The sequence below is a fragment of the Rhopalosiphum padi genome, chromosome 3 (genome assembly GCF_020882245.1).
Source record: "Rhopalosiphum padi isolate XX-2018 chromosome 3, ASM2088224v1, whole genome shotgun sequence".
NCBI classification, from domain to species: Eukaryota; Metazoa; Arthropoda; class Insecta; order Hemiptera; family Aphididae; genus Rhopalosiphum; species Rhopalosiphum padi.
Genome location: NC_083599.1, coordinates 76602150 through 76629739, shown reverse-complemented (window position 1 = coordinate 76629739; position 27590 = coordinate 76602150). Strand labels below are relative to the sequence as shown.

Genomic DNA, 27590 nt, shown 5'->3' with positions numbered 1-27590 from the left:
AAAGGATTACTGATAACGCGGCTCACTGCTCCAGTGCCGAACACTGATGATAACGGGTTCACAGACATTGGGCATCGTACCGTGCGATTGTTACTTGTTAGGGCTTTACGAACTTATTTGTCGCTTTTCAATCAAAACGCCAGAAATAAATTCACAAACACACCCGTATCATTGGATTCTCACGTTTATGACATTCGTTTCGAACGCGTACTACTTTACGTTTGTTTTGCATTTTTTTTTTCCAACGTTAATGGTGCATTCACGATGTATTTCCATTGACTGTCAGTAATGTGCCGACACTCTAGTGACGTCTTACACTTAGGCTGTGGTTAATGTTGGTCGTGTCTCAAGGTACGAACAAACTATGACCATGTTCTCTTGGATACGCAACAGGAGGCAATTGACTAGACTTGGTTAGTATAATGATAAGTTTTTGTTGCTTTTATACCGGCTAATTAAATTCATTTATACACTAACACTTATATTATTAACTAATCGCTGAAAAAATATTGATATTCGCATAATTGGCACAATATTACTTCTTTTATAAAGTACACGAGAAATTCAGTAAATAATGTCCATAATTTTCTAGTATTCACAATAAATTGTGTACGATTAATTTGACTTTAATTCTCGTTTTGAGAAATAGGGCGTTTTCACTTTCACATAATTTAGAAAGCTGTTTACCAAACTCATTACCAATTTTTCAAAATTGTTTCACTTATTTTTAAAAGTTATTCAACTAAATATAGTCTTTTATTTGAATACAAAAATACTTAAGCTTAATTTGAAATGCCTACGATTAGTTAGTTTTTTGTGTTTGTATTGGTTGAGGTATTGGATAATGATAATAACTTATAATACAATAATGTTTTTGAATAATAATTGCTTTTTACTGATATCACTTAATTATCTTTTGTCATCTAACAGCACCTATTTTATTTTTACTTAAGACTTTATTATTTAATTTGAAGAATTTTTATTGTTTTCCATCATTACATGGTAACAATAAAAATGTTTAGTCCCGAGTTGAATTATGGAAATTTAATCTTCCCAGTTACCTTTTGTTTTATTAGCTTCCCTTTAAAATAACTATAATTTAAATTTATCATGTGAAAAAAAAAAACTACCTGACATATGTAAAAGGCAAAAGTGAATAATATATTGATACTAACTAGTAACTACCGATTATGTTAACTTGAAAATATGGGTTGAACTGATTATATTGTTTTAACAGCCACGTATATCATATATAACATATATTTATGCTATTCAATTTTATTATTGGTTCATTAAGCCTAACTTAAAAATAAAGAATCTATTTTTATGAATTTTTCGAACAATATTATTCATCGCTACCGATCTACAAAAAGTTCTTGATATAAAGGGTTCCTCTTTGTATTGTACTGGAAAATTGCATTCATTTATATATTAATATACCATTTTTTTTTTAAATATTTTATTAAATTGTATATATCAATCTGCTGTACAATATAATAGAGTTATTGGTATTTTGATTTTTGAACTAAAATTAATAGTTTGTAGTTCTACATTATTAACTGTATACGAAAAGATTAAAAACTAATGTATCAGATAAATACCAAATTATAATATTTTCTTTTAGACAATTGTGTTTATACATAAATAGTAATACTTACTTTTTTGTTTGAATATCGCTTTTCATTATCATATATTTATATGTTCTTGTATGTTACAAATAATCCCTGTTTTATATATGAATTAAATAGTATCTATTTGGTGATTTTTTATATAGCCATGAAAAAATTGATAGTTAATCTATTTCAGTACATTAGTACAACTAAATATTGTACAAGAGCACGAGGAAAAGGATAAATTTTACTTATTGGAATATTTAAATATATATTTTAATTTTGACTTTTAATAGGTAGGTAGGTAGGTATTACTAGTACAAATTTTCACTTATATACTTTTATATCTAACCAGAAAAATTTTTCTTTTGGTATTAATACAAAATCAACTTTGGTTTTAACTGTTAATAATTTTTTTTTGGAAAAATATCTATCACCTTTAAACGCAATGCTTGTGATGCTGGTAGATTATAATATATGTATAATTACTTATTAATTTATTATAAATAAAATAAAATTGGTACATCAATCAGACCGATTTCTTTCTTCTATGCTAAATGTAATTGTTTGAAAAAGAAAATACCTTTATTGATGCAACAAAATTAATATTTGAAAATATTTCAACTTTACTTTTTCACATTAATTAAGTTAAAAAATATTTTTCATTTAAATACATATTGAATGCAGTTCCAATTTCCATTAATCTATGTTAAATCGACATCTATTTCACAAGCTATTCTCATCAAGACATGCCATTGAATGTAGTAGAAACTCTTGTATTTTTTAGTTATTACTTGCCTACTAGTGATACAAATCACTGTCTATTGGTGATGTTATTGGCTGTAAATATTTATAGATTTAATCATGGGTGCTCAATGCTCATATACATTTTATTTATTGGAATGGGGATGCAATATTAATTTAAATATATTAATAGATTTTTTTTAAAGTTTAATAGTTGTTTTTAGAGATTAGTAGTATATTTAGTAATTAGTTTTTAAATTTTTAGATTATCTAATTAGCATAAAATTAATTTCATATATTAAAATTTCGTTGTAAAAAGTTTATTAAATTATTTTTATATTATTAATTGAAAAAATATGCATAAAAATCTTTATCAATTGTAAATTTATTACATATCAATCTAAGATTTAATTTATTATTTATTAATTTTGTAAAAACTTGAAAATATGGACTGTTTTTGGCAAAATGATTTATGGATTCTTACATAAAACAATGTATTTTTTCTTACTGTGTTGTCTGTATTCATCCATAATACAGAGTTTAATGAGTCGTTCTTTGCTTATTTTAGATTATCTTGTATTTATTTGTCCAGTCCAAGTTCAAGTACTAAAAGATTTCTAATTCAATATTTAATAATTCTATCATGGTACAAAGTATATGACTTTTCTATTACATTTTTGATTTGATATGAATAGTAAATTCCCAGTTAAGGTAGTTCATTGAATGCAAGTTTAAAAACCAAATTAATTAATCTTTCCATTTTTAGAGTTATTGAATAGTAGTTGAAAAAGATAATTCAAAAAATTTTAACTTTAAAAAATCATATTCAACTTTTATTAAAATGATGACTTTGTATTTATATGAAAAATCAACAAAATAACTTTAAAATAAATTAACTTTTACTATGTAAAAATATTTTGTAGTTTAGTAGGTATTGTCAGTCATTGTGTTAATATTAAAAAAAAAAAAAAAAAAAACCTCAATATCTATAGCTTATATTATATTTTTAGATTTGCCTTTTTAATTTATTCAATTATTTAAAATATTTGCATAATAAGTTTATAAAATGTTTATTATATAAGATAATTTTTTAAATCCTGATGTATTAAAAACAGAGTCTTAATACTATTGTTTGAAAAAAAATATTTATACTTCAAAACAAATTATTAAGTAATTACTTTATTGTTAAATAATTGTTGATGTGTATTAAAGTATATAAGTATTTAAGTATACCTATATCGCAGTAGCTTAGTAATTTTGAGTTTATTAATTATTATTTATTATTGATCAGCCCTCAGGAAAATAGAAAAAAAATTGTATATTATTCATTACTATTTACAATTAATACAATATGTATTTTTGTAAGTAAAAATCATAAGCAGTTTACCTAATTTAACGTATGTCAATAATTAATTGTATATTTGAGTTTAAATTTTTGATAGTAAATAGAATAAACTATATAGAGCTTTTGGAATTAAAAATAATTAATTAACTTTGTGTAAAAAATTAAGTATACAGTATCATATCTACAATATTTTGAATAAAAAAAATTAAATTTTAGTTAAAAAGTTTAAAAAACTACTCGGACATATTTTGGCATTTAGTATGTCTCAAAAGTCACACATCAACCTATGTATCTTTGTGAGAATGTAATACATCAATGTATTTAAATGCAGTTTTTAAAAATAATCAATGACAATAAAATTTCAATTTAATGGCATATATTTCCAGGTACAGCCCATGTATTGTATTTACTAATTATCTGGATAATTGGACAACTGTCTGCTATAATGTGTTTGTTTATATAAAATAATCAGTATTAATTTTAGAAATTTTACATATACATTGTACTAATGAGTAAACAAATTAGTTACTTAAATAGTTTAATATTGCACAATTAGAGTCAAAAAGTTTTGATAGTAATTATTTGTTATAAAAAATAATATTGATAGTATTATTATATAATATTTAAAAAGCTTATCTACTTAGCTCACTTTCCCCCTCTTGATTTGTGTATGTACTTAAATATATTTGAACAAATTGTTGCATGGGCTTCTCAATTTCCTGTCTGAAATTTTTTGCCAAGTTATTGAAAAAACTGTATATAGATACATTGATTTGCCATAGAGATAATTATGATGATATGGGGCATTAAAGACACACTAAACATTATAAATTGCAAAACAATATGAACACCTTTATGTTTGAAATCCAATCTGTATTAAATTTACAGCTTGCAATTGTAAGTGTTAAAAATAATATAAAACCTTTAATAATATAATTTATTAGTTGTTTTTTGCAAACAGTTACCAAAAAAGAATTTATAATCAAAATTTAAGATATATATTAAAAAATTGATGATGTTTATGTTGAGTAATTTTGATTAAATCTCTAGAAATTTTAAAATACAGATTTATACTTAATTCTTGAAAATTCAAAAATGTTGTTTCCTTGTAAATTATCAACATATCAAACATATTATAATTTTATGAATTGGAATAATATTAAAAACTAATCTTGAGTTCGCTTAATATTGGGTAATTTAGATATTACAAATAATGAATATAGGTATAATATTAATACATTTGAAATCTATCTGCATTTACTATTAAAATAATATATATTTGTTGAATAAATGCCATCATTATATTTTTCATATTACAATTAATAAAGTAGCTATTGGTTTTGTAATTACCTGTAAAAAAATCATTGGTTCTTCTTGTTCTGAAGTGGTTCTAATATTTAAAGAGCATTGTGTGTGTTAATTTTAAATGTTGAGTTACTATAGTTACTTATAGTTTTTAATACCTTTTTTCTTCTGAAATTATTGTAAAGTCAGTTATATTTATTCTTTTTGACTCAACAGGAAGAGATATAATTCTTTGTTCATTTTAATTTGCTGTTGATTTTTTTCTATTGTCTGTATTTAAATAGTTATTTTTGTTATTTCAATACAGAAAACTCTATTCTAAGTATTCTAATATATAGAATAAGTTTATTAGTTTAATTTAAACATTTCAAATACTTGAGATTGGACTTTTTATTTAAATAGCAAGTGTTGAGATTAATTTGTTGTATTTTTTATGATTACATTGATAGTATATTGATAAATTGTTATGGCTGTGTATCTTCTTTCCAGTGCCAAAATTCCGACTAGGAAAATAGGCAGCTCCTATAGAGTCCTTACCTTCCCAGGGCTCAGGCACCCAGCCAAGTACCAAAAAAAAAAATAAATGTGGAGAAATATTTTGTGTACAGAGTATTATTTATTCGTGTATTTATTTTTTTTAAGGCTTAGATAGAAATTGGCTTTTACAAATATTATTATGGAGTAGGTAGTAACTTGAAAATTAATATATTGTTATGGATGTATAAAGTGATGATGTGTATCGGAACCATTATTTTTTACATTTTAAAAGCAGTTTTTATACATTTATTTTTAAAAGGCCCATTTTAAGTTGCTACCTGCTGCATTAAGACCCTTAAGTTTAGTACTGCTTCTTTTAGATTTTGAGGGTAGTTACGATTTATTGTTTTTTATGTGTGTCATTATTTTTAGGACAGTAAAAATTTAACATTTAATTTTGAGACTGGTTTCTGGTAGAAAATCGGATCTAGTTGTTTCTTTGGAGGAGTGATTTTTATTCAAAACTATAGCTTTTAACAAAATTGATATTTTTTATTAATTATAGCTCAAAAATGAATGAAGTTTAAGGACTTATAATTTTCATCAATGTTATATTGGTATTTTCTAGTCATAAAAAATTTTTCGAAATATATTAGCGTTTTTTGTGCTATTAATGAGAATTAAAAATTTTTGATTTATAATTTATTTATGATACAATTATTTCATTACAATATTATGTTATAAGCATTTAAAGTTAAAATGTTAAAAAAATTACCGAAATTTTTAGTATTTTTTTTATAAAAATTATAAAAAAGTTTTATGAAATTTTATAAATATTTTGTATGAGCGTCTGAAGTTTAAATCTTGATAAAATTGAATATTAAATAACATTAATCGTAGAAACTTGAAACATTCAACTATTACTCAAATTACTATTTTCGGTGAAATTTTCAAAATATTTAAACTAATTTTAAGCTATTTTTAAGTATTTTAAATTTTCGAAGTGTGTTAATAATATGATTCAGTAGTTCCAACCTATTTCATTATTAAGACGCAGTGGAATTAATCTTCATAAGCATTCTTGGCTCATTTTCAGGCGTAACTACGTTTTCTAAAAACCTAAAAAATCAAATCATAAGTAAAAACAAATACTAAATCAATTTTAGTATTAATAATATATTAAAAATAAATTATTTATTTGTATTTTAATTTTATAAAAATGAGTAAATTATATTTTAAAATCAAAACATCGAAATAAAATAATAAGAAATTAATGACCTTCAGAAGTTATTAATAGTTGAGTTTTTAAAATTATTAATTATAAATTAACTGAAATATACCATTTTAATGTAACAAAAAAAAATTAAGAATTATAAAAAACAAGTTTAAACAAATCTTCCCAAGTTTCTCTTTTATAGTATTCTATAAAAATCTTTTATATAAGAGTCTTTTATACTCGTAAAATTAAAATCTTATACTGGCCACAGGGAATTACTCCTTTAGAATCTTGTTACTTTTTATTTTTTTGTTTCTCTGTGAAGTATTTTAGAATCTGATTGTATAATGGTTATACTAATTTTGTAAAATAAACTTAAAATTAGAACTCGTCATACATATAAAAAATAATTTTTATTTATATCAATGTACTTTTAAAAATTATATTCATTATTTTAGATTATTATCTATATTTTGTTTTGTTTATTTTTGTTAGTTAATTATTTTAGTTGTTATTGCTTCCTTCCCATTGAACTAGGAGACGACCTGATAGTATCTAAATCCAGCCACACCCATGTAAACAGATATTTGAAATATTGGAACACCCCACCCAAAGTAATCAATAATTTATACATCCTATAAGAAAATCCAACATTCTTTGTTCGGATAGCACGCTAACCTTTACTTATAAGAAATATTTTGTACTCTAGAGTTTCCTGTAGTACCCATAAAAAGCCCTCTTCCTTTTGCCATAAAGACGAATAGAAGTCGAAAAAATAAATAATACTTAATATTAATTTAAGTTATCGCTTTTTATTCTTGTATAATATTATATTACATTATGTCATTTTTCATAAATTTCATTAATGTCAAATGTTGAAATACGTCAGTCTCAACCTGGATTGAGTTTTTTCTTAATGACTAGAAAACTTTGTATAGAAAATGCTAACAATTGAAATTGATTAAAAGTAATAATAAATTTATCAGATAAAAAGGCAGCCTACTGCTGTGTCGTAATAAATTAACATACCTTTCGATTTCGTGATTATTTGACGTTTGTTATTAGGTGTTATGACAAAGAAAAATGAAATAAAAAATGTATTGACGTAGTAAGTCTGGTAATATATATTAATATTTCAATTAGAAAAATAATAAATCGTTAATTAGTAAACAAATGTGGTTTTTTTTTGTGATACTTGTTTCTTAATTCTAATTTTCATGACGTATCTTATATTTCATCGACGGACAGTATTGTAATGTAGTGATTTAAACAATATTGTTTTAAATTTTCTGAGACAGAACTGTTTGAGTTTTAGAATGTACATAAAAAGAATAATAATTGGATAAACTAATCAAATTGGCGGTTGATAACACTTAGATTTAATGTTAATAAGAAATGAGTTCTTTCTTTGACGCTTAAAAATATTTGAATTCACAAAAAATATTTAAATATTTTAAATTTATAATAAAATTAAATATGTTTCATAAAGTTTTCTTACAAATATTTAACATGTTTTTAATGGAAATCTGACTTTTTTTAAGTATTTACTTAAATCAATAAAATATACTTATGCGTAATCTCTGATTGATTTTATCGGTATTTTACATTATCTTAAAGGTTCTTATAATCTTATTTTCTATAATTCTATCCATTACAATTTGTAAAATCAAAATAATACAATATTTATCTGAACAATATATTAAAAAAATGTTAATGAGTTTTAATTTATTATTTTCAATTTTATTTTTTATGTAGGTACTAATATTATTAATTACGTTTTTATATTTTATGAACTACACGTTTCATATTCGCGAGTTGTTACTGAAACAATATACCTATGGATACTGTACTACTGCTGATGAGTGTATGTGTGTATAAAAACATTTATATTAAATCAAATTATAAAAAAAAATATATTCTTTAAAATATAAATTTTAAGAAAGACGATCTAAAATGTATACAATTTACAAAAAAATACCTATAATATTAAAAATGTAATAGTATAATAAACTAAAGATCATTTATAGTTAAAAATTCCTAAAAATACAAAAATATGGAAAATAAGATTTAATTAATACTAAAAGAAAAAAAATGTATATAAAATTCATAATCATCCTTATCCTAGTTTTTAGTTATTATAAAAAAATTAAATTATTGAATTTGATAGTCATTATTAATTAATTAATATTTATAATTTTTAATATTATTTTTGATATATTTAATATGTATAACGTATTATATCAATATTTGTTATTTTTTATAAAACTGATGACACAATTAAATTATTATTTATTTATTTTTTACGGCCCAGGGGTGCAATTTCAATGAAAAAACTGAAGGTGCTAAAGCTCCTTAATCTTTTTTTTATAATGTTATCTTGAGGTTATGGATACCTGTTACTATTAAAATCTAAATTAACATGAAACAATTTGCTGGTGCTAATTTCAAAATTGGGGGTGCTAAGCACACCCAAGCTCCCTAAAATTACGCCTATGCTTTCGGGCTAAATGTATGTTTCCCGGAAATTAAATAGTAATATTAAGATAAGAATTTAAGTAAAAAGGGTTTAGAGGGTTTCTCTAATGTATAGTATTAATTTGGAGTGCACCTGCCTTGTAGAGTAGGAATAGTAACTGTTATTTAAGAGTTAAAATTGAATTCTATGATATATCATTGCAGATAAAAAACTATTCTAAGCTGAGAACGCTGTCTCTATTTTTGTGTGGATAATTTATAATTTTATTTTATTACTATTAGTAATACAATAGGATGAATTAGTAATTGCCAAAAATGTACATAAATAGATTTCTTTTCATATCTTAATTTTACAATAAAATTATTTTCGTATATAAAATTTATCGATTATATGTGTTTGATAAATGATAAAATTATTTCGAAATGTTATAAAATAATAAACTATTTTATTATACAAATACACATAATTCACACAATCGGCCGATAATACTTTTAGTGATAAATCAAAAAGTTAATATTTAATAAAAAATAGTTGGTAGTTAGTACTTAATAAGTTTTAAAATTTTTAGAAATTTTAAAATTCTATAGACGACATGTCACTGCTTAATGCCTTATTTGACTATTTGTTGGTACACTCAAAACTCATGACTAATAAAATAATAATAAATCCATGTATGGATTGTTCGGTGATAAATATTTTTCAAAATTGAAATAAATTAAATAAATATTTTATTTAGTTACTTAGTTATTACCCTGTTGTAAGAGTTAATTTTTTATTTTTATGGAAAATTGTTTTTATACATAAATAAATCTATTAATAGACACGCGCTTCATTATACATTTTTGTCCTTTCCAATGATTAAAATCACATAATTTTTTTTTACCTATTCATTTTTATATTTTAAAAAGTTATTTTGTTTATCGTGATTCGTAGAGTAATAAAATAATATGCCACTGGGAGGAGTGAAGGGGAAACACGTCTACTACACCCCCGCATGGATGACATTTGATTGTATTCACCCGCTGACATGGCATAACCATCAGTCTTTCACTTATACTTGCGGCTTGCGGACGTATGAAAGTTGATTGTTAGACCGTAAGCGTGCTTAGTTTTTATAGTAGTAATAAATTATTTAGAAAAAACGAAAACAATTGCGATTTAAACGTTAGACATTTTCACAATATTAAATAAATATATACCTAAACATATATTTTCTTATTATTATCCATTAAATTATGGGAAAATTATAAGTTATTGATCTCAAATCGTATTTATAATAATAATAAAAATATATATATATATATATATATATTCATGTGATCAATTGCTGTCGGCCGTATAATTGGTAAATTAAAATTTCTTAATTAAAATTTATTTTTACGCTATATCAGTCGATTTGAGTATGGAAATGTAATATACAAAAGCGTGTTGTTATGGTTATTCTTATATACAAGTACTCTAAAAGGTATGTTAAAAAGTTCACACGTTGTTTGAATGTGGTAATTTTGTCTTTCGATGATCATACGTGATCATTTCATTGACATTCCATAACATTTAATATACCTTACCTATGAACATAATTTAATAATTTTTTCATCGTAATAAATAATATCAGTTAAAAGTAATTATTTTGTTGTTATTATGTCATTAAATTGTAATTTATTAATACGTTTTTTAACGATATTATTTTGTCGTGCAATTTTTTACTTAAAATATGTTTAGATTAGATAAAGTTACTGAACGTTGTTATTATCTAAATAATACTTATTTGAACAGTCTGAGCGGATACGTTTTAATTAGACAGTCTTCTTCACATTTTTCTTATCGAACATTTAAAGTTAATTGATTATTTGATTATTTATTATGTCAATATATTATTATAGTCTATTTAGTTATTAAAATTTAATGTTGTGTATACTGTCGACTGTTACTCAGTTTAGTTGTCAAACTGTATCATTTTGAAGCTATTTCAGTAATTTGTATGTGCTAGTGAGTAATGCAATATTTTTTAGTAATAAATATTAAAATACATTGTTTTAGCGCTGTCATTTTTTTTTAAAATACATTATTTTAATCTTCATCCATATTTACATTATGTAGGTAACAATTATTAATAATTAGTACATAATATTCAATATTGTTTTATTTATTGTTTTTTTTTTGTCTGATGACTACTTATTATTATTAACAGGAATTAGGGATATATACCTACATTTAGTATATTTTTATGATATTAATTTTCTTCGAATGTTTTAATGATTAGTTAATACATATTTGAATAATAAATATATAATTAAACCGATTTTTAAATTAAATTAACTAATAAAATATATGTGTATAATCGACAATCAATTGCATAATAAAATGTGTATTTTATTACATTATTTACAAAACACAGATAACTTGTATGATATTTTTCAATTCTTACTTGAACTGTTAAAATGCTATAATCTTTTAGGTATACATAATATAATATCTAATTACATCAAGTGTTCTGATTATGATAAAGAGGTTACATATCACCTTATCAGTAGCGAGTTCAGTGGTTCTTATTGTTTTTATTGTTACTATTAAATCTTAAAAAATATCTAAAAATTTTTTATTTAATAATGAATATTTAAATTTGATTTTCATCTAATTCATATCAACTGAAAAATAAATCATATAGTCCCGTCCATGAAAATCGCTCGATAATAAAATACATTCACGTCATAATTGTATGATTATTGTTTATAGAATCATTTTATGATTGAATAACGCACTTTATTATTATGATTGAAATAGGTACCTGAAACCTTTCGTTTTTAAATATTCATTAGTTGCATTTTACATCAATAATCATTCAAGTCCATTTCTCAAGTATCTACTGTCTAGTTTAGGCAGTTTAGCTCAGTATAAAATTAGAAAAATATTATTTTATAGTACCTACTTATTAATTGTATGCGATTGGATTTAGCATACAATGATTTTGTTTATAAATCTACTAATATTTTAATAACATGAATTACTTTAATTTTAGTATAAGGAATGTAATGGAATTTTGAAATATTTGTACGTTAGAATCGTTGAGTGTATCTATAGTGACTATTATATTACATGTACAATCTATATTATTGAATTGCTTGTATGCGATGCAGCACTCGTGTACAGTGAATGTCACATTTCACTAAACAAGTGTTACCCACGTTAATTAGTCACCCGAGCAGTACCTAGATATGTGTTATATAAACACATAATTTAAAAAAAAAATGTTTCACCTCGTACTAATAATGAAAATATACTACATTGAATATTTCAATCTGATTATGTATCAGTACTAAAACAGTTCTTTTTTTGTGTAAAGAATTGATTAAACTTGGGTATTTTATTTTAAAATAACTTAAATTGTTTTTTCATTGCTATTCGTAATATTATTTTTACAAATGATTTGGATTCGAATAATATTTTTAAAAATGATGATTTATTTTTTTAATTTAAAAAATACTAAAAAATATAATAAAAAAAAGGCTTTTTTAACTATTTCTTTTTCATTAAGGCTCAATGGGTAAGAATTAAAAAAAATATTATTCATATTAAGACAATTTTTTTCTATTAGATTACATACGTAAAATTAGCAGACAACAGTAGCTTAATTTAATAGATCCATTCGCATTTATATATGTAGTCTTAATTGTTTAATTAATCTTTAACAGTTATACACTTAGATATTTGATAATTATAATGGTTAATTTTTGATATGTTGAGTGTTTTCGGTGTTCCGATTACTTTACGATTAGGAACCACATTTAGTTCATTACACACCCTGTATATATTTTTAAATCATTGATTAATGACCTAAAAGTAACATGTCTTAAATTATTCATTACTTTTTTATCGGTAATTTCATTATGACCTTGTTGGCTTAAAGTTTCAGATAGCGATTTATATGGTATTATGGTTGCAGGGACATTATGTCGGCAAAATGTAATTACTTACACGAAGTGTATTACGAACGACGCTATGCTGGTATACAATGTACGTGGCTTTTAAACATTATTTTCCCAACATATTATGTCCATGTGTTTATCTTACCTCACAAAATGGTCCATAAAACGTCGACATAACCTTATTAATTTTTTCATTGATTAAACTAAATATCAAATAAGATTTTACTTTTTTGGTGTCGGGTAATTTTATTTTACATCGTAATATTTTAGTTGGTATAATAATATTTGTATGTAGTAGCGTGTGTGCTGATTTGGTTTTTATGAACAGACAAAATATAATGTTTTGCTAGCTTGTCTTCCTATCGTTCTTACCTCAGTGTGCAAAATATTATAATCCATGTCAAAAAAAGGGAATTCACAGGCTCCACAATCCAGTAGCCAAGGCATAGGTAAGAGAAATACAATAATATATATGTATTTGTATTATACAATAATATATATGAGTTCCTATATTATTATATACGTATATACACCCACATGTATACATTTATTATTATTCTTATCTAATTTTTAATTTATACTTATCTAATTAACAACATTAAGTATGGATATTTTGTAAATTTGTTAAACACGTATGAAAAAAATGTCTATACCTATTTATGTTCTAATTATATCTAACAAGTAACTAAGATCATTCATTGTATTATATTCTTATCATATACTATATTTTATTTTATAATCAATGCTAGGACATGCATTATTGAACTCCATAGCAGAATAATGATAAAAGTATATTATTTTAAGTATTTAAAATTGCACAAAATATAATTGAATTCAAATATTATATTATCATCAAAGCTTTTGTAGTTTTTTAGACATATGTAGATTGTAGATTGTATGCATGTTCAAAATATATGCTTATTAATATAATAACATGGCATTAGAATAAAATATAAGATCATTATTCATTATAATAACTTGACATATGTGTGCTGATTTGAGTATTAATAAAAGAAATTTTGATTCGTCTATTTTAATAAATTTAAAAACTATATTATATAGTTATTAGTTTTTTTTTAAAGTTAACTATTTCTTATTTTACACATTTCTCAAGAAATATCACAGATAACTAAATTTTTAAGTAAATTTATCGTGTTTTTTGCATATAAATTTAATTAATTCCTATTTATTTAAATAAAAATAACCTAATGTTGGGTCTAATTGTTTTTAGATGTCGAACCAACAATAGGCTATTAAGATTTTTTTTAATAATAGTGCGTGGTACGTAGGATTTTTTTAATTTAAAATATATACTACTATGATGTTCCTTTTTACGCTATATATATATTTATAATTCTCATAATATGCAGTACACACAAACGAGCGTTCTATCACCCGTAAGTAAATAAACTATACGATGTTTGTAGTAGTACCTTTTAAAAAAAAAAGTAGGTACTTAAATGTTTTAAAAAACTCGTAATTCCAGTCGTGTTTTTCGTTGAGCAACTCGTTTTATGTATAATAAAAACCGTGAAAAAATAATTTATTTAAATTCACATATTTATGTACACAGACTGTTCCATCGACTTTTTTTCGAGTATAATATAATAAAATCGTTCGTGGGACAATAATGAACAGATCGCTGTGTGTCAAGCTTGTCACATACTACGGTTTTATTTATCCTTTAACAATTTTCGGTGTGGTGAATACACACTGTACATTTATTGTCGTTATTCCATGTTGTATCTACACTCTACAGTATCCCCTATTTTGAACATCGAACACGGATCGAAAATCAAATTATCTACTCAGTTTTTATTCTGTTTCAGTGGATATTGCGGGTGTAATGGGTGTATACTGTATAATGTACATATACCTAGTGTTATTTTTAAAAAACTTCACACTAGGTATTAGTGTACAATGTACATCAGTTTGAACTGTACCGAATACTGTTCTCGGATAAATAAAACCATAGTGTGTAACCAACTTTATACTGTGTAAATAAACCGAAATAATATCATTGTGTAAATAATATAATATAGTAAATGTGTTTTTTGCACATACATGCTGATATTAATCCCCAAATTTTCGACCGATGTTTCAGATCAGTATGGGTTCGAAGACGATGGACCGCCAGATACTGTCGATTGCCTGGGTGCAAGAGACAGCAGGACGATACACGTCAACTCAATTCAGAACTTCAAGCACTGTTCGAACTGTATATCTACGGCCAAGTACAGTATATTGTCGTTCTTGCCCATATTCCTCTTCGAACAGTTCCGGCGTTATTCAAACTGCTTTTTCCTGCTTATTGCACTCTTGCAGGTAAGTCGAAGTCTTATCTGTTGACGCAATTTTGTTTAGTTTAGTGACGTGTACTGCATGTATATAATAATAATGATAATTGAAAAATGATAACGATAAATATTATGAACCTTAAACAGAGTCCTTAGTGCACAATTTTTCTCCGGTTGTGTATTTCGAAATAATGGAACCGAAAATATTAACCTCGCTGCAGTAATTCATTACAATTCTGAACGAAATTAAGTAGATATTTGAATATTATTCCAGCTAGCACATATCTATAATAATTAGGATTGACAAATATTAAAATTTAAAGATTGAGATTGAATCAATGCTAATATAAACGTAGCCACTGCAATAATAGGATGCGAGTATTGGTAAAAGTGTCTGTAAAAAATATTTAAAATACATTGTCACAATATTTTTCAAATTAATCGTTTAAAGTAATAATTATTACGAATTCATCATAATCTTGAAAATTTGCTTATTTTATGGTAACACATTTATCAAATTTTTATTTATAAGGTTAATTGCTGGAAATTTAAAATAAAGTTTAGCATAATTAAAATAATTTTTTATTAGTGATTGAAGTTAAAACTTTGACAAAATCGGATATTCAAACGTATAATTTTACTAACATATATATTTTTCTTGTTTTTATATTATTATATATATATATATATATATATTTACTTTTCTGAATGTTTAACCTTAAAAATACATGTAATTGGGCGAAATTCCCGTAAATAATTTAAATAAATAAATAATAATGAATTATTTTAATCAATTTTTGTTATTTTATTTTTATTCAAAAAGTATTAACTATAGAAAAGAAAAATTTGAAATATTTTTGTGTATGGATATATTCATATGTAGCATCCTTTTTTGTAAATCATTTCTGGTAAGGGTATCGAAAATTTGGTTATTTAAAAAAAATAAACATTTCCGGTTGTTTTGAATTATATACAGTTTTTAATTCTTAACAATTACATAATATTATGTATCATTATTAATTATAATATTGACTACAATTGTTATTACTAAAAATTATACATTTATTACGTATGGAAACCCCGACGGATTGATAACAAATCATAATTTGAGTATATTTATATATGTGTGAGTGCTTCTGCTTGGCGCCACACGTATATCGTCACACGCATCTTATGATTATTATTGGGCGTCGCTATTTTGAATTTATGTGTCACCACCGCCGACGCGTTGGAACGATAAACTGCAGATATACAATGAGGAAAATAGCGTTTCCCATGTGTATTTGACGTGTAATTTGCTAAAAGTATGATATTTTATGCACTCTTTGATATTAACTGACCTTACTGTCGAGGCCACTCGACTGTAAATGTTAATGGCTTCGTGACCTTTGCATCGGGGTTCTGATTTATTATCATTGCTGGTGCCTGGGAATATTCCGTAAATTCGTTGTTCCAGTGGAATATTGTACATACATATTACATATTTACATTTCTATATATATTTCTATAAAATACATATTGTATCGTAGGTATATATAACAATAATACAAGTATATTGGCATTAGAAATAATGAATCCATTTTACGAATTTACTACAAAAATAAATGTATTGTTAATGTTTTTAAAAATCTAGTGTGTCATAAAATAAATATTTAAATTTATCAATAAAATTATGTTATTCACTTTCAATTTTACTATTATATACCTACTTACACGTTACACACTTACATTAGGTATGTAATGAACATTTTAAATGCATTTGGAACTCGTTTACGCATAATATTATAATTTGGCTCACGGTATACAGTTTATTTGCATAAACAATTATGAACATTTTTATTTGATGATCGATGACTGTACGTCTGTACGTATAGATTATTTCAACTTCAAATATATTTCTACGATAAAATCGACTATACCAATATGTATCGAGTGGCTTTGGGCAATCTATATAAAATTCGGCAATAATAAAATATGGAAAAATCAAAGGCAGATTATTTTTATATTGTAATTGCTTCCCTATATAAATATTTTGTAAAACGTAATCCACGTATTAATGTTTAAATGTTAGTTGTATTGTAAATCAAAAATATCTTTAGATATGCGAGTATAATTTCTGGAGCTATTGCAGTGATCGAATAGAGGTAGAAGGAGTTCTTTTACATTTTTTTTCTATAATGTGAGCACTGCTACTATAATTATTTTAATTAGCCAATGAATTATTTTTAAAACAGCTTGGTATGTTATTTTTACTTCAAAAAATTATATCGAATGAGATATTCAAATTAAATTTAATGAATTATAGAACTTGGTACTTATCTATTATTAATATAAATTATGATATTGCATTATTCCGTAACGTGGCTATGAAATATAATTTCTTTAAAAGGTGTGCACCTCTGTGATTATTGTATACAATAAATGATTCTCAGTGGAGATGGTCTGTTAAATTATATCATTAAGTACATTTCATAACATGTTTTTTGATGTTGCGAATAATTTATTTTACTATTGGTACTACGGTAGGTTAAATACATTTTTGCCAAATACATTACATTTATTATATTATTAATATTTAATTATTATAATAAAAATAAACTTAAATTCTACCATCTAAAATATTTTAATTTATGCATTCATAAGTACAAATTATTAGTAAAAATGTTAAAAATGTACTTCTAATAAGTATCCTATAAAAAAAGTTGAAAAAATTTGATTGAATATGACATTAACTATGTTAATTTCTTTTAGTATTTATTTAAAAAAAAAAAATAAATAAATAAAACTGATGATTAATAACAAAATATATAGTCATACATATTTATTTAATCATATAAATGAGGACCAAATAACCCTCTCTTAAGAATTTAAAAATAAAAATTGTGTTTTTATTTGTTAAATAAATTTAAAAATTAAATAAATATTTTTAATTATTTTCATTAGATTTTAAAATAAATATTTAGGTCATTTAATTTTTTATAGTTTTTAGCTCAAGACTGCAATAATAAAAAAAAATTTCATTTGTACTTGTCAATAAATAGTCTGCCTTTGGTTATATATTATTTTAAAATATCAGCTTTTAAATTTTTGTTTGTACTAGCCACTAATTAATTTCTAGGATATATTAGAAAACTTTTAAGAAAAAAATCTAAAATTATTTGTAATTTATTTTTTAAATTAATTAATTAATAATTTGAAATTCTTATATTTTCTTTTATTTATTTATATTCTTAATTAAATATTATATTTTTGAATTAGTAGAAAAATAATTTGATAAACTAAGATTAAAGAGATTAGTACATAGAATTTGTTTAATAATTAAATTTTATATAGGTATTTAATGTTGCTTTCAAACATTTATAAAATTTATAACATAACTTAAGGGCCATATTTGTTAAAATGTATTTTCTTGGTGTTTTTAATATCAATTGTAAGTCTATAGTACTTGAACCAAAATGACAAGCAAAAACTTAAAGTATTATTTTTATTTAATTACAGCAAATACCGGAAGTGTCTCCCACTGGTCGGTTCACAACGTTAGTACCATTATGTTTTATTCTTTTAGTCTCTGCACTTAAAGAAATTGTTGAAGACTTTGTAAGTTTACTAATTATATTACAATTATTATTATTACTTATTTTTTTGATATGTGTGTGCTATTAGAAAAGACATAGAGCGGACCGTGAAATCAATCATCGAAAAGTTGAAGTCTTAAATAACGGTATTTGGACGCCACAACGATGGGATCTCATAAACGTAGGTGACATTGTTAGAGTGCAAAACAATACGTTCTTCCCTGCCGATCTTCTTATACTTTCTTCCAGGTATATTTCTTAATGTTCATATGGGTATTCACGTATTATTATAGTTTATTGGTCCTGTGGTCATTATATTGTTTTTGTTTCCAGCGAACCACAAAGTATGTGTTATATTGAAACAATGAACCTAGATGGCGAAACAAATCTAAAAATACGACAAGGTCTTCCAGAAACATCGCGTTATGTCGATGCAAATGATCTCATGCGTTTTAAAGGAGTAATTGAGTGTGAGCTTCCAAATCGGTTGATCTACGATTTTGCTGGTAGTCTCAAATTAGTGGATAGAGTGTGAGTATTACGTTATGTAAGTAGTATTGTATTCAGCATTGTGATATTTTCTGTTTTCAGTCCGCTATCTTTGGGTCCAAACCATCTGCTGTTACGAGGTGCCATGTTACGTAATACAGCTTGGGTGTGTTGTGTTGTTATATATACTGGTCATGAAACAAAGCTCATGATGAATCAGACTTCAGCTCCTTTGAAAAGATCAACAGTAGACAAAATTGTTAACACCCAAATTATAATGCTTTTCTTGTTGCTGTGTACATTGTGTTTAATAAGCGCATTTTGCAACATTATTTGGACCAAACAAAAGGGATCAAAAGACTGGTATTTACAAGTAGATGGTAAGTTCTTAAATTTATTCCTTGTCTTGTTTAATTTAAAATATTTTTTTATGTATTTGTATTTTTATTTCCAGAATTTGTCACATTCAAATTTGCATTTAATTTACTCACATTCTTTATATTATTTAACAATTTAATTCCTATTTCGTTGCAAGTAACTGTTGAGGTTGTTCGTTTTATGCAAGTAAGTTGTCTCATATTGCTTAATGGTCATTCAATATTTTTTATTTATAATTGTTTTTTAGGCATTGTTTATCAACAACGATATTGAAATGTATCACGAAGAAAGTAATACACCAGCTATGGCACGGACTTCAAATTTAAATGAAGAATTGGGCATGGTAATAAGTTTTAAAGTATTTTGTATGAATAATATATGTTATATAAGTTTTTTTTTTAGGTTAAATATATTTTTTCTGATAAGACTGGTACGTTAACAAGAAACGTCATGGAATTTAAACATTGTTCAATAGCTGGAGTACTTTACTTAGAAGGTTCACAAGAGACCTTAATAAATGTGTGTAAATATTGTATTTTTTAATTATGCCTTTAAAATTGTTTTAAAATATAAAATTGGATTTGTCTTTTATATAGAACTCAAAAAACCACCCAACGCGAGATTATGTTTTAGAATTTTTAAGAATGATGTCTGTTTGTCATACGGTTATTCCAGAAAAGATTAAAGATTCAGATGAAATTTTATACCATGCTTCATCTCCAGGTTTTTAAATTATATATGTTGTATATTAATATATAACTTTATTTATCTATTTTTATTAATATTAGATGAGCAAGCATTGTTAAAAGGATGTCAATTGTTTGGTTATGTGTTCCATACCCGTACTCCAAGATCAGTCACTGTTTCAGCTTTAGGTATCAATGAAGAATATGAAGTGTTGACTGTCATAGAGTTTACCAGCGCTAGAAAGAGAATGTCTGTGATAGTGCGTGCACCTGATAAAAAGATTTATCTTTATTGTAAAGTGAGTTAGTGGTAATATAATAAGTCGATTTCAAATATTTAAACTAAATTTTTTTTTAGGGTGCAGATACTGTTATTTTCGAACGTCTTTCAAGGGTGGGTGAAGAGTATAAAGACATAACATTGAAGCATCTTGAAGAGTTTGCAAATAATGGTTATCGTACATTGTGTTTTGCTTATGCCGAAATTTCGGAGCACACTTACCAGGATTGGAATGAAGAATTTTTGAAAGCTGGTAATGTTCTGACGAATCGCGAGGGTGCTATTGATGAGGTTGCCAAGTTAATTGAAGTAAATCTTATTCTTCTTGGGGCATCAGCCGTTGAAGACAAATTACAAGATCAAGTCAGTTTATATTAATTTATTTAAATGTTTGATGATGAGTGAATAATGAATCTGTTTTGATAAAGGTACCAGAAACTATTGCAGCTTTGATAAAAGCAGATATCAACGTTTGGGTATTGACTGGAGATAAACAAGAAACTGCTATTAATATTGGATACTCGACAAATCTGATTACACAAGGAACTCCTTTAATTATACTCAATGAGCCTACATTGGACGTTAGTGTACTATTTAGTCAGTATTAAACCATAATAATTAACTGTTGATTTTAATTTAAAGGAACTTAGAGAATCGTTACGGCAACACATGAGTGAACGGGGACCAGCTGTAGGAAAGCCTGATAATCCTTTAACACTGGTAATTGATGGCCAGTCATTGAAGCATGCACTGTCTCATGATCTTAAAATGGATTTCTTAGAACTATGCATGAGTTGCAAGTCTGTTATATGCTGCCGTGTATCACCTATGCAAAAAGCCGAAGTATGTATTGCACTACAATTATATAGTATACTGTTATTATATTTGATTTTGAAATAGGTTGTAGAATTAGTAACACTAAATACACGTCAAGTGACATTAGCTATTGGCGATGGTGCAAATGATGTCGCAATGATACAAAAAGCACATGTTGGCGTTGGTATATCGGGTGTTGAAGGATTACAGGCTGCTTGTGCATCTGATTATTCTATAGCCCAAGTATGTATTATAATAGGCTACAATTATATTTTGTTTTATATTTTTCTATTAATATTAATAAATTATAGTTTAAGTTCCTGTTGAAATTGTTGTTTGTCCACGGTGCTTGGAATTATAATAGAATGTCTAAGTTGATTTTGTATAGTTTTTACAAAAATATATGCTTGTACATCATTGAACTATGGTTTGCAATTTATTCTGGGTGGTCTGGTCAAATCATTTTTGAAAGATGGACAATTGGATTGTATAATGTTGTAAGTGTTTCAAAGTTTAAAATGTAATTGAAAATTTTTATTTTAAATTTTTCATTTAATTCTGTTCATAGCTGTTTACTGCTGCTCCACCCTTGGTAATTGGTATATTTGACATTGTGTGCACTGCAAACACAAGGCTCAAGTTTCCTCAGCTCTATTCACAGACTTTGGATACATTTAACGTACGGATATTTTGGATATGGGTGATAAACGCTATACTTCACTCATTTCTCTTGTTCTGGATTTGTATGTTTGCATTGAAACATGAAGTTGTTTGGTCTAATGGAAAAGAAGGCGGTTACTTACTCATGGGAAATTTTATATACACAGTAAAATAATTTCTAGTATTCACTCAATACTGTAAAATATACATCAAACATTACATATTTTATATTTCAGTATGTAGTAATTGTTGTGTGTCTTAAAGCTGGCCTTCACATACAATCATGGTCTTATATTGTACATACAGCTATATGGGGTTCAATTGTTGCGTGGTTTGTGTTTCTAGTCATTTACAGGTAAGTGTATTAGTATAGTTGATAATCAAAGAAAAATATATTATTTATAATAATTTTTATTGTGATTGGTATATTTTAAACAAATTATATTCTTTCCTATTATACCTATTGTATTAAGAACTACAGTTAATATACAAAAAGGTGGTATTTAGACCTGATTTTCTGAGAACATTTTTGGACTGATTAAATAGATTTTAATTTTGTAAACAGATTTTGATTCATTAACATTATCAATATTCTAAACAAAAGTTATAATATAATACTTAAATTGTAAAAATTGTATTGCAATTATTATATTATTTTTATAGTATAATTTTTTACTATAGTAGTATTAATGTATAATAAATTATTATTAATAATATACTACACTTCTGACTGTAGGCTATTTAATTTATTTTATTAACATTTAAAAGTATTTATTATTTGAAATGTCATATAGTATTTTAATTTTAAAATTATTAAGTCACTTAGTTTTGTGTGTTAATTCCAACTTTTATTTATTTAGATAAATATATTTTTTGTTATGATTTACAAATACAACTATGTAAATTATTTGAATTTCTATGGTTAATACTAAGATTTTTTATTTTTGTTTCAGTCACGTATGGCAGGTATTCCCTATTGGTTCTGTGTTTACTGGCATGGATGTTATGGTATTCACATCACCAATTTTCTGGATTTTAATGCTGTTTTCAGTAACTGTTGTTATGGGATTGGATTTAGCAGCGTTATCGTAAGTAAACGTGGTTTAAAAAAATTCCATTATATCTAATGTATACTTAATTTTCTAACTTTTATTTTGTTTTCAGAATTCAAACAACTACTAAAAAAACTCTGGTCCAAACATTAAGGGAAAACGAATTACGAAAACCAGACACAAATAATGTTGTTAATCCAAGACATAGGTTTGTGTAAATTGATATGCTACAAACATTTTTTGTGTTCTCGAAATAATCTTTGATGTACAGTTTTTATTAGATGAATAAATTTTTATACCGTGTAAAAAGTGTCATTATTAATTAGTTAGTAATATATTTTATTCAGAAATATTTCATGATATCGATTTTGTAGTAGATACTAGATATATTGTGTTGTTGAACTATTGTATACGAGTTGAAATGTAAAATGATATTGGTTGAACGATATCTATAAAATCATAGTTAGTGACATGCAATATCATTTATTTTCTATTGCACATAATATATGTAAATTATTCATTTGTTGTATTAATGTTTTTAAGTGTAGTCACGTATGTTAATATGTGTGCACGTTATTTATTTATTGTTTCTAGAACAAACGAAAAGGCACGTCTCCTTGAGAACGTAAAAAATGTTTTCAATTTCAAATCTCGATTACAATCGACCACGGAAGTTGAAATGAACCGTAAGTGACAAAAAACTGGATGTTGTGACTTATTGTTTTTACGTTAGTTTGGTTTCTGCACGCAGTTTTGTTTGTTCGGTGATCCAGTTTGATCAATGACCACTGGTGTTCGTTTATCGGTTAATTAATATTATTTTTTAGATGGTTTTGCTTTTTCACAAGAAGAAGGAGGTGCCGTCAGTCAGTCAGATATGATACGCGTGTACAACACGTGCTCGCCAACTCCAGAAGTCGTATAAATGCGTGCGAACTGCCGCTAAACCATTGTTAGTAATAATAATCTTAAACATATAATACCGCGTGTCAAGCACTTTTAGTTTTACAATCTGTTAGCTGGTCACTCATATTATTATTTTTATTGTTGTTAATTTCATTATTGTCTCTATAATTTTTGTTATGATGTCACTATGATTATTTTTATTATTATTATCATCATCATTTCCATCATCAATCATCGTCATCATCATAATCATCATGAATGTATTTTGTCTCTGTGCTCATCATAATAATGTTATTTTATTTAAGTACATCAAAATATCTGAGTGAAAATTCCATCGATTCATACTTGTTGACATTTGCTTACTATTGAATCTCGGCTGTTCACTGAATAAATTAAAAACAAAGATAGTATATACTACACTATACAAATACGTACAAAATTAATTATTAACTTATGTGAATAAAAAATTACTTATAGTCTATAAACTATTGGTACAAAAAGGAGAAACAGTTAATATTGAATGCGCGCCCCACCATATTTCGACTTATAAATCACATAATAATATGTTTTATACTATTTATGATTGTTTGCTAATCATGACTATATTGGGAAAACAATTATAATAATTCTGATGATTTTTTTTTTTTATCTAGTGTAGTATATACAGAACTTTGTTAGTTATACATTTATACTCACAGAAGACCTAATTACTAGTCAAAGTTTTTTTTGTAGGTACATGGCGAACACAATACTTAACTATAGTAGTCTGTAAACCTATTATATTGTGGACTGCACACTTTTTCGTATTAAGTACTTGTATCTAGAAAACATGTAGTGTTTTTTATTAGATTGAACTTCCATACTAAAGGCTAAACTATCGTGGAAAAATCTACGAGTTTTTATTTCTATATTTTAGATTAATTTTTAATAAAATAATTATTAAGTTGAAATTACCTACATTAATTACGTATTATATAGGCTACAGCATACATTTAATTAAAATGTATATTAATGTTTACATTATTACCTACTTAAATTATTATTTCATGGTAATTCATCTAGAAATAGTTTTATGTCTTCCACATTCACTTGAAGCTCGCAATAACTAATGTCTATAGATGTGCGTGTGGTCCATGATAAAATAGGTTTTTGAATGAAAAAAAATATAATATTAACGTTATTCGTAATTCGTGTATAATATATGTATTAAACGAGACAGCTTGACCATGTTAAACATTTTTATATATTGCGGATATCGTTTTCTTGCTTTCAATATAGCTGCTAAAATATCTCATATTTACGAAAAATGTAATACATCCAATGCATACAACACTTTTTAAAACGACACCCGTTGTTCCTTTCTTTATAGCCGAGCTCATTCCTTAAGCATTTTTTACAGTTGCGTGCACCTACCTATGTGCGTTAGAGTGACCAGCTGACAGTTTATCGGGACAAATATTTTTGTTTCTTTCCGATTTTTCTCCGATCACATTTCTGTTAATTATAATGTATTAAGTCTAGTTCATAATTTATGATGTCAGTTTCAATTTGATTTAATTATCGTTATTATTATTATTATTATTATTACTGTTGTTTACGATTATCTCGACGACCTTTGAAACCTCAGACCAACCGAAACAAATCGTACAAAATTCGCTAATCGACACTTGTCCCCTTGGGTAGTGATGGGTGCGTAAAGGAATTTAAGGTAATTGTAGAATCGTCGAACCGTATCATCTCCAAAATATGCTCTAGATTGCGTGGCAGGCGCACAATCAATCATCGAAAAGTTGGAAACCGTCCCTCAGTGTTGTCGCCAAGCATTCCTTTGACCCACGGACGCGAGCCTGTCATTTATCCTGTCTATATAATAAGACTAGTCAATGATATTTTTATACGTGCCTATAACTATAATATGTTTATACCTAATTTGCCACACCTAATATTGTGCGTTTCTCGTATAGATATCTATCGCGCACGCGTGTGTACAATACTTAATATATATACTATTAAATATATACTATTCTATTCATACCCACCACTATTTTATATTAAAACGATAATGTTAATGTAAATATACCACCTACACATTTTAAAATACGTAGGTATGCGTGTATAAATATCTGGACTTGAACACGTCGTAAATAATATACTCGAACGCGCATTTCCTATAATATAATACAAAACACGGGGTGGTACTTGATGTCTCGGTCACGTATTTAAGTATTTTATACTTAAATGATAATGTTGTAGGGCCGAAGTCCGTTTTTGTTTTGCATCGGCTGATGTTGTATCTTCTGTAACTGTACAATAATTTGAAGGTCGACTTCCGCGTTTTAAATTCAACAGTACGGTACCTATAGGTATTCTCGATTTAATTGGTCGACTATGTTACGCCAATATAATATTATACTGATCGCCAGGTGACGGCTGACCTTGGTCTCTACAACACGAATGTCCACGTATCATATGTAGGTTAAACCATGGCAGGAACGTCATTGAAAATTGTGCACAACGGACCGCAGTTAAGTTTATATTTTCTTTTAAATTTTCACGTCAGACACGAACTTTGTTTTATTCGTTTGAGCGGATATAGTGGGACATGCGCGTTCCGTGTTTTCCGTTCAGTGTAGAGGTACGTTAAGGCATCTAACCTAATAATATAATATATTGAATTGTACACTTGTTGAATTAAGGACGTAAACGATGACTGATAGGGCGCGTTCGTTATTTTTTTATTGTTTGTTTATTTTTAACGTCAAATCGATTAAGCGAATACCTAATATATATATAAAATTTATATAAAATAATATTATCGTATAATTTAGTACCTATTTGTTATAGGTATATGTTAATAAATGTGTATTTATAATTATTATTAAACACCAATGTGATAGATACTTTTGCTAAACTGATCTGTGGAACCATTAACGTTTTACTAAAAATACACGAGTTTCCATCACATCTATTAATTATAATATTTATAATATATTGTCATGTCATGTGTGTGCTTCTCGTGTGTTATCTGAAAGATCGGGGCATACCGCCTAATAATATTAAATAGTGTTACAGCTAAATATACATATATATATATACTTATATATATATATATTTATTTATTTTAATATTACAAAATATATTTACTTTATACCGTAGTAACATATTATTTATACAAAATGCTGTTTTTTTAGATAAATATAAATGTCAATTTCTATATCAGTTGTGTTGAATTTGTCACAGTTTGTTAATTTGTTGATCCTATGGTCATATGTAACGTGTTCAATAATATATTATACTAATCATCACTAACTTGCTAAAATGTTAAAAAAAAAAAAAATGTTAAATTGTTAAA

General features: G+C 25.7%; 1 protein-coding gene across 7 annotated transcripts; it reads left to right on the top strand.

Annotated features, from left to right (window-relative positions):
• Window positions 1-39: 39 nt before the first annotated feature.
• Window positions 40-27457, top strand: LOC132927618 (probable phospholipid-transporting ATPase IA). 7 transcript variants are annotated; one of them, XM_060992189.1, is made up of 23 exons: window positions 40-413; window positions 13450-13548; window positions 15204-15424; window positions 18895-18993; window positions 19060-19220; window positions 19305-19502; window positions 19563-19840; window positions 19915-20024; window positions 20086-20181; window positions 20241-20357; window positions 20435-20561; window positions 20627-20823; window positions 20883-21167; window positions 21233-21385; window positions 21447-21647; window positions 21705-21863; window positions 21932-22117; window positions 22189-22446; window positions 22517-22635; window positions 23234-23368; window positions 23445-23540; window positions 23927-24018; window positions 24160-27457. In XM_060992189.1, exons 2-23 carry the CDS (start codon window positions 13497-13499, stop codon window positions 24255-24257), a joined length of 3438 nt encoding a protein of 1145 aa, XP_060848172.1. In that variant the 5' UTR covers window positions 40-413; window positions 13450-13496; the 3' UTR covers window positions 24258-27457. The 7 variants fall into 7 exon arrangements, with proteins under 7 accessions (XP_060848172.1, XP_060848170.1, XP_060848173.1 ...); XM_060992187.1 differs by having other exon boundaries at window positions 13395-13548; XM_060992185.1 differs by lacking the exons at window positions 40-413; window positions 13450-13548 and adding exons at window positions 10592-10638; window positions 13117-13187.
• Window positions 27458-27590: the final 133 nt, after the last annotated feature.

Coding starts and splice junctions, on each gene's coding strand:
- LOC132927618 (XM_060992185.1), top strand. CDS start 10,607: ATGGTTATTCTTATATACAAGTACTCTAAAAG. Junction 19,503..19,562: donor CTCAAATTAGTGGATAGAGT/GTGAGTATTACG, acceptor TTCTGTTTTCAG/TCCGCTATCTTTGGGTCCAA. Junction 24,019..24,159: donor CACGGAAGTTGAAATGAACC/GTAAGTGACAAA, acceptor ATTATTTTTTAG/ATGGTTTTGCTTTTTCACAA.